This window comes from Lynx canadensis, chromosome C1 (genome assembly GCF_007474595.2).
Source record: "Lynx canadensis isolate LIC74 chromosome C1, mLynCan4.pri.v2, whole genome shotgun sequence".
Classification (NCBI taxonomy): Eukaryota; Metazoa; Chordata; class Mammalia; order Carnivora; family Felidae; genus Lynx; species Lynx canadensis.
In genome coordinates this window covers 149,016,284-149,025,074 of record NC_044310.1, presented here as the reverse complement: position 1 = coordinate 149,025,074, position 8,791 = coordinate 149,016,284, and the positions used below count along the sequence as shown (strand labels likewise).

The 8,791-nt window shown below is 43.7% G+C and overlaps 1 protein-coding gene across 3 annotated transcripts in view; it reads left to right on the top strand.

The window, feature by feature from the left end:
• Positions 1 to 753: 753 nt before the first annotated feature.
• Positions 754 to 8,791, top strand: part of LOC115521781 (lymphocyte antigen 75) — a 134,820-nt gene continuing 126,782 nt past the window's right edge. Inside the window, exons 1-2 of one of the 3 annotated variants that reach the window (XM_030327226.1) lie at positions 754 to 920; positions 6,337 to 6,708. In XM_030327226.1, the coding sequence (XP_030183086.1) occupies positions 827 to 920; positions 6,337 to 6,708 (466 nt within the window). In that variant the 5' untranslated portion in view covers positions 754 to 826. The remainder of the gene's footprint in view (positions 921 to 6,336; positions 6,709 to 8,791) is intronic. The other 2 variants (XM_030327225.1, XM_030327227.1) reach the window with 2 other exon arrangements.

Below are 8,791 nucleotides of genomic sequence, written 5' to 3'. Positions count from 1 at the left end.
GGTCAGCCTATTTATAATGATTGCAGTTCCCACAGGGAGAGGATAAATATTATTCTCACATTGCTGGTTTGGGGTGCACACTTCCCATTTCCACTGGATTATTATTATTAATTTTTAAGAGAAGAGCTTACTTGCAAAGGTCAGATGGTTATAAGGCCTAAATCGTTGAAAGTATTGATTGTAGGTTCACTCAAATAGCTCTTGCTTTTTCATTCTTTAACAATTGCGGGTGAAACTGCAGAGTGCGATTACCTTGCCTTTGTTTGCACTATCCGAAAACACAAGACGCAACTAAGGACACCTGAATTCCTTGGCTTGATAGCAGCAGCAACACTACGGGTGCAGACTTCCGCCTTTGGGGTATGAGAGGATGTGGGTGCCTCTCCAGCCTAGCCCGCAGTCAAGCGGTCCTCCCAGACAGGTGCGCTAGGCAGAGAACAAAGTCCTAAACGAACCCAACCCACACACCAGGAAGGTGCCAAGTCCCGGCAACTGCCGCGTCTCCTCAACTTTACTGAAGAAGAGTGGGGGCCAGGACCCCCAAGCCCGGTAGTCGGAGCGACACTCTGCAGTCTAGCTCCGCGCTCACTTCCCGTCTCCTGGCGGGTCGGTCCTCTAGAAGGTGCGCGTAACTTCGTCTTCCCGCCAAAGAGTCCACTCACTTGCCCCGCCCCACCCCGCCTGATTGGCCGAGGGCGGAGGGGGCGGGGCCGGGATTCCCCGGAGGCTCTAGGCAAAAGCGCCCGCCCGGCCCGCTGGGCGCAGCGGGAGGGGTGGGTCCCGCGTGCGCCCGAGGACCCGGTTGGACTGCTGGGGCCGGCTCAGGATGAGGACGCGCTGGGCGACCCTTCGCCGCGCGGCGGGGCTCCTCTTGCTACTTCTCAGGTGCTGCGGACTGGCGGAGCCCTCAGGCCGCGCAGGTAACCGCGGGCGGCCAGGTCGGCGGCGACTAGGGCCCTCGAAGTTGTCAGGTCTGCCGACTTTCCTCGGTTGGGGTTAGGGCGGCGCCCCGGGTCTCGTCACCTCTGCTTTCCTCGGGGGTCTGGAGCCGAACATGTGAGCCGAAGGGGAATTCTGGGGTAGGAGGAGCTCCCTGGCCCTCGGGCGCCTGGAGGATGGAGGGGTGGCGGCGGGGGGGGGGGGGGGGGCAGGGCCTTTCTGGTGCTGAGAGAGAACAGTCCACCTTAGGGAAGGCGCATGACCTTTTCTGTGCCGGTCCTCCGCCCCTTCCTCGTCCTGAAGCCTCCAAAATCTTGCCTCCTTAGAGTAAAGGGCTCTTCAGCAACCCCCACACCCCATCCAGCGGGTCTCGCCCCTCCTTCGCCTCCTGGTCACCTTGGCCACTCAGTGTCTAGAGGAACTTTCTACCCATAGCGCCCAGAATGATTAATGATGCCCCAACTTAGCTGCACGTCCGCTAACGTGCACGTCCAAAAGGAAGTCAGGTTAAGCCATGTCTTCTAAAGTGACAATGATCATAACTTCTTTATGATGCCCTCCCCTAAAGCCTTGAGCGGCGATCTTTTCCCCTAACTGCCTTATCAGCTCCAAAACACCCCTGCGAGGCTGACGGTCCCACGTTGAAGCGCAGGTGGCTTGTCCAGAGACCTTCCTGCCTCTAAATGCGGAAGCGGGACCAGGAATAGACTCCCTTCGCTGATGCTCTGGGTAGTGCCAGCCTCACCATGCCCCCTGGCAGCAATCGGAGTTTGCTTTTACTTTCTTTTTGCCTTGGCAAAAGATGCCCCCGAGGACTTTCTTAGTCGGGCTGCATAGCCAGTGGTCAGTGGGCCGTCACCACCTACCACTTCTGTTCACTTTTCCTGTATGAGGAAGTAAAAGATGGGTAAGAACTTTTTTGAAAACCGTAGGCTGCTTGTGGTTCTTATTTTCCTGTAAGAGCTAAACTAAGTTACTGCCAGATTTAGACTTTTTACAGAGCGTGATGTGAAGAAGCTTCCCAGAGTGTGAGTGACATCACCCTATCTACAACAAGGACCTTTTAGTGAATGCTGATCTGATTCACACTTCTCCATTCTCCTTTGACCCTCCCTGTTGGAAACTGCCAAAAGTCCTTTACTGGCTGTGAGAATTCTATTCCACCTGCCCACAATCCAGGTAGAAATATTTCACTGCCACAACTAACCACAGTCAAAACACCCTGACCTTTCTGTCACCGAAGACTTGGTTTCCATCTACTTCTGCTTTAGTCTTATCTGTTTTTGTCTCCCCCACAGAACTCAAGATTTCCTTAATTTTTGCAATCTCTGCAATCCCTGGCCTTTCTCATCACCCCAAAGCAAAGAGCATCAGCTTAACTCCATTCTTCCTGCACTAGGTCCTGACAGGTATTTGATTTCCTGAATCCTTCTTCACCCTTAGTAGCTGCTCTGGTCTGTTTACTACACCCTCAGACCAGACTTGTGGTCCCATTAAGGGAAGCACTGGAATTTTGAAACCCTAGCCATTTGAGTAATTTGTTTGGCAGTGTGTCAGCTTCACGATGCTGGTAATGGCATGCACTCTGTCACATGTATGCCGTTAGGTTTGTGCAGGAGGCCTGTGTTGCTCAGGTGCTGAAACACCTAATTTCAACACCTAGTAGTTGCTCTGTACCCTTGGGGAAATCCCAATTGCTTGGTTTACTTTTTGGCCTCCTGGGAGAGCTAATAGCTTGAAGTAAACCAATCCTTCTAGGACTCCTGAGGTTCTCACCAGCCCATAACACCCAATCTGAATGCCATGACTTCCTGACTCCTAGTAGATTGTCATGGACCCAAGGTCACTTCAGGACCTGTTTTTGAACTGACAAACCCAAACTTCTGATTCTTTCCTACTCCACATGTATGATCTGTGTACATGGTGGTGACTCCATGAAATTCTTAACACTGTGGGCTCTAGAAGTTCCCCTGAAACTAAAAATACTGCAATCTTCATCCTTCTTGCCTCTCTCTCCGTCTCCTTTTGTCTGGGATTATAAAATGTTGATGTCCAACTTCTCTTTGGAATGTGCAGACCTCTTTTGTTTAGGTAAGACAAGAATTACCTAATGATTAGGCAATAGGAGATAGTTTTCCTTTGATGAATGTGGAATACTAAAAACTCGTTTTCAATATATGATAATACTACTTAGCCATTTCCTCTCAGATACCACTAGAATATTTCTATGAAATGGAGCATATAAAAATGCTACTAGGGATGATGAGGCTTATTTTCATCAACCTCTGCCTTTTAGACTTGCCCAAATATTGTATGTGGAAGTAAACATTAAAATTCCGTTTAGGATATATTATAAGATAACGTAAATAAGATGCAACATAAGGTTGTCAATAAAGAATCTTTTATAAGTTGCTGTGTAATTACCTTTTCAAAGTGTAATATATTTCTGAAATATTTTATTTACCCTTATTTAACACATTTTATAAATAAGGAATTATTTTCACACTTCCTCAGTCCTTCCCACCCTTCAGCTCTCTCTACCATCCTGATAGGGTCACAAGACTGAGGCAGACTGAACTGCTTCTGCGAAGGGTAAGGAATGATATGGGGAAACATCATAAAAAGACGACTCTCCCTACCTTATATATTATGTATGAATGCTTACACATACATTATGTATGAAGGCTAATGGCAAGTTTCCTTAAATCATATCAATAATTAATGTATGTGCTAAGGGAACACTATGGATGTCAAACATTGATTGTAAATAGTTAAAAGACAGATTTAAAATGAGGCAAGTATTTATGATCATAGATGTTACAATTAGGTAAGAAGCTTGGCAACTCCTCTTTTACATAGCTTTTCCATGCCATTCCATACCTCTCCTGTAGTCTTTCAGAGTTCCTACAAACTTCTTCAGTCTATGGGTGTCCCAGAAGTAAAACATACAGTAAATGGGAAAGGGTAATTTTTTTTTTCACTTCCAAAGAGTATTTATAAAGCATCACTGTTACCTAAGTGCACATACCTGATGCTAATGGGATTAGGATGACCTAAAATGCTACTAGCATTAGCATGACATAATAAAGTTGTGGACATCTGTTTAAGAACAATACACAATGAACTTGGCAAAGACCAGTAAAACCTGAAAGGCTAGGAAAACTTATCTTGTGGAAGCATAGGATATTAGTACTGAAAGTGGCTAAGGTATCTGAAACTTCTCTGCTTTCATCTACATTTGGAGATACGAAGACCCTGGGGAGATTAAGTGACTTCCCCAACATCTCTACCAGCTAACTGGTAGTGGAGATAGGTCTTCAACCTAGCACCCCTAACTCGTATTCCACTGCTTGTGCCACTATACTAAAAGCTATAGCTAATCTATTGGATTCTGCAAAGGCAACTTGAAAGAACTTTGAAACACTGCAAAGATAGCAAAACTCCTGCTGGCCCAGCTCATCTATCTGGGATCAAAGGGCACAGAGCAGAGTGCCCACGAAAGAAGGCAGTGAGACCACAGGGCAACAGAGGGAAATGTTCCAGCAAGGGAGGTGGCAGCCTATTCTCCTGTAGAAGCAGACTTCTTTTTTTTTCTCCAGTAACTCCTGATACTTTGGAATATGAGATTTATCTTGGAGAAGTGAGAGAATAGTTTGGGAAAAAAGTACCTCATGGGTCTGCGTCGGTATTGAATATGTAGGAGAAGCACACTGGAGAAATTGTGAGCGATAATCTTCTAAGACAGTATGTTTTCCTCTTTTTGTTAACTATCCTCCCAAATGGTGTCCATAAAGCAGAGAATGGCAGAGAAATGTCCAAGAAGGAAGGGTGAGGGATGGAAGTTGCTATGACCAAGACACCTAGCTGCAGCCTTACGTAATATTTTAAAATACAGAGTTGAAAGCAGAAGTAACTTAAAGTTTTACAGGATTTTGTAGTTGTTCCTATTCTTGTTGCTGCTGCTGCTATTTAAAGCAAAAAAATCTGTTCAAAGTTCAAGCTGAGATTTGACTTAATGGTATAGTTATTATTTATATGGTGAAATTTCCCCTCAAGTCCTTCGTATAAGAATTTTTAACTCTGAAAGCCTGTGAATTATTATCAGAAAAGGTATGTAGCGTTAGTAAAATCAATGGTTGTGAAGCTGGCATCAAAATTAAAGTGCCTTTTGGGAACTAAAAATTTACAGGTCCTTCTGCTGAACCCTTTGGTTCACTGACAATGACTGTTTAACTGTCTTTCAGCTTTCCTCTCAGCAACATGAACTTTTGTGCTATAACTTCAAAAAATGTTTCTTTCTAAAGCACTGGCCAAATTGTTCAACTGTAAGTTGTTGTAACAGATGTGAATCCTGTTCCACAAGCTCAGGTGTGCAAGAAACCATGCATTACTTTATTTTCATAGAATCAGATTAAATTTTATTCTGAGCTCCCATTCCACCAAGTTAGCAGAACTTCAGTTTTTGTCATTACTCAGGTCTTCCCCAACTTATGCAAAAGTGGCAGGGAAGCGTTCAGGGAGGTCCCTTCGTTCGCCTTCAGCTTATGCTCATCACTTTGGAGTTTCCCACTGTCCAAACCTCCTGACTGTTGAATTCTGAATCCCAGGTGATTTCTGGAGCTCAGGCTCAGCCTCAGCCTCTGTAGGTGATCCACACAGTCAGCACTCTCCCGACCCCTCTCCATGGCTTCTCATCACGTTCCTGTGGGTGCTAAGGTAGAGCTGATCACAGTCCCTCCTACCCTCAGAATCCAGATCTTCATTTCCTCTCATCCCTTTACCCCACTATTCTACTTCTGCCCCCTCAGAAGTCTCTCCATCTCCTCTGAGACACGTTCATGCCATGTAATAATTTACCCTGCCAGAGTAGCTAATATAAGCAAGACAGAACTGTGGTCCTGAATAGGTTCAGGATACTTTTCATTGATCGTAGACCACCTCTCTAAGGACGATGAAAACGAAGGAGTTTCTTCATCTCATTAAATAAGGGGGGGCAGATATTTCACGGAACAACAATAAAAATATACATACCATTCTAAGTGCTTTACCTGTATAACCTCATTTTAACCTAATATCTACCATATGGAAGTACTATTTTACAAAGGAGGAAACTGAGGCATAGTGGTTAGATAACTTGCCCTGATCACATGGGTAATAAGTAGCAGAGGCAGACTATGAACCTAGGCAGACTGGCTCATGCTCTTAATCCACACTATACTGCCTCTCTGACTACCACTGTCCTCTGACCTTGTGTAAGTGCATTGCAGTTTATAGATGTTGGAGGGTGGGAGTAATCCCGGAGTGCTCAGACTCCCCTCAGCAAGCAGGGGCCAAGGCACACTAACCACACAGTTCAGAATCCTGAAATGTCTTCTTTAACTGTCTGTCTTGACTCAGGCAATGATCCATTCACCGTTGTCAATGAAAACATGGGCAAGTGCATCAAGCCACTGAATGACTGGATAATAGCAACAGACTGTGATGGAAGTAGGGACATGTTATGGAAGTGGGTGTCCCAGCATCGCCTCTTTCATTTGCAATCCCAGAAGTGCCTGGGGCTAGATATTACTAAACCTACAGACTCCTTGAGAATGTTCAGCTGTGACTCCAGTGCCATGCTGTGGTGGAAATGTGAGCACTACTCTTTGTACGGAGCTGCCCAGTACAGATTGGCTCTGAAGAATGGACATGCTATAGCAAGTACAAATTCATCTGACGTCTGGAAGAAAGGAGGCACAGAGGAAAACCTCTGTGACCAGCCTTACCATGGTGAGTATTGGAGAGGGACTTTAGTCATTTGCTGTTGGGTTTGGTAAATGTGACATTGAACCTGCACAACTGATCACAAATAAAGTCATGCGTTGGTAAGGGCAGTGAGCTAGCATTCAGTTTCAGGCACAGTGCAGTAACATTGGGCTACCCATGTGAGGTTGGTGCTGTTTTTCCTATTTTACAGAAGAGGTTAGGTACCTCGTCAGAGGTCACACAGTCACTCTGTAGTAAACCTAGGATCTGAAATCTCTCTGATGCTTGAGTATATGTATTTCCTATGATTACATTCTGAACTCCAGAGGGAAAGAAATGGTAGAGTAACAGGAAATTCTTCATACAGGATAAAATTCAAATGACCTAGTAAAATCAAACTTTTTATAAGTTAAAAAAGAAGAAAGAAAAAGAAAAGAAAAGAAAGAAAAAAGAAAATGTATTTCTCCTTGGCAGACTTTTATGTAATGGAAAAACTTAAAGACCTCGTTTGAGTGAGTTTATTTCTATTTTTGGCATGGCGGTCACACTTTAATGTTTGTGTTTATGATTCAGCATTTTAAGAGTGGACTTTTTCTCAATTGCTTTCAAAAATAAATACAGTTCACCCTTGAACAATGTGGGGGTTAAGAGCACTGACCCCTGTGCAATTGAAAATTTGACTCACCCAAACTTAACTACTAATAACCTATTGTTGACTGGAAGCCTACCAACAACATAAACAGTTAACACGTATTTTGTATATGTATTACATAATGTATTCTTACAATAAAGTAAGCTACAGGAAAGAAAATGCTATTAAGAAAATAATAAAGAGGGGTGCTTCGGTGGCTCAGTCAGTTAAGCATCTGACTCTTGATTTTGGCTCAGGTCATCATCTCACAGTTGGTGACATCCAGCCCCAAGTCGGAGCCTGCTTCGGATTCTCTCTCTCCTTCACTCTCAGCCCCTTCCCCACTCATGCTCTCTCTTTTTCTCTCTCTCAAAATAAGTAAATAAACTAAAAAAAAAGAAAAGAAAATCATAAGGAATAGAAATACATTTACAGTACTGTACCATATTTATCAGAAAAAAATCCACATATAAGCGGACCTGTGCAGTTCAAACCCATGTTATTGGAAGGTCAACTGTATATGAATATTGCCTATGAACATAGCTGATCATGAACTTTGTTCTGTATCTAGAAACTGGATTATAACAACTTTCCAAGTCAGAAGGAGTAGATTTATTTTTTTTAAACCTCTAAATGTAATTTGGTATCACCCAAGCAAATCTTTTTCATCATCTTGTTCTGAATTACATCAAATGTTTATATATAAATATATATTTAATTATCTTATCTAAGGCTTAACCCTTATCTCACCTTTGCTCTTCTTTGTAAATTTATATAGCTTCATAGGGATTTTTCTTTTCTCTTAAATCTCACTTAAGCTAAATTTGGCTTTCTGTCCTTCCCATAACACACACAAATTTTTCTCCTGTGGTAACCTATTTCTATTTCCTACTGAAGATGCATCTGCTTCTGAGATGTCAGGTTCTGCTATTAACAGGAAAATATTGGAGAATTAGATATGGGGTTTTCCTTTTTTTAATCCTCGATCCTTGAGTCATTGAACAAGTCTGTTTTTGCTAGCCAGCTTCCTCCTAACATTAAAAAGCAATTGCTAGGGGCGCCTGGGTGGCTCAGTCGGTTAAGTGTCCGACTTTGGCTTAGGTCATGATCTCGTGGTTCATGAGTTAGAGCCCCCCGTGTCGGGCTCTGTGCTGACAGCTCAGAGCCTGGAGCCTGCTTCGGATTCTGTGTCTCCCTCTCTCTCTGACCCTCCCCCCATTCATGCTCTGTCTCTCTCTGTCTCAAAAGTAAATAAACGTTAAAAAAAAAAAAAAAAGCAATTGCTATTTGGATACCACTTAATGGCAAGTTTAAATTTTGTACTTTGAAAGCGTTTCTCCAGTTTGGCAAATAAGAGAAAACATGGAATGACACAAAATGCCTTTTGAACTGGATTTGACTTGTTTCATCGAATTTGTTCAAAGATCAGACAGTATTATTTTCTCGGCAGGGCTCTTTCTGTCTCCTGCTCCTGAT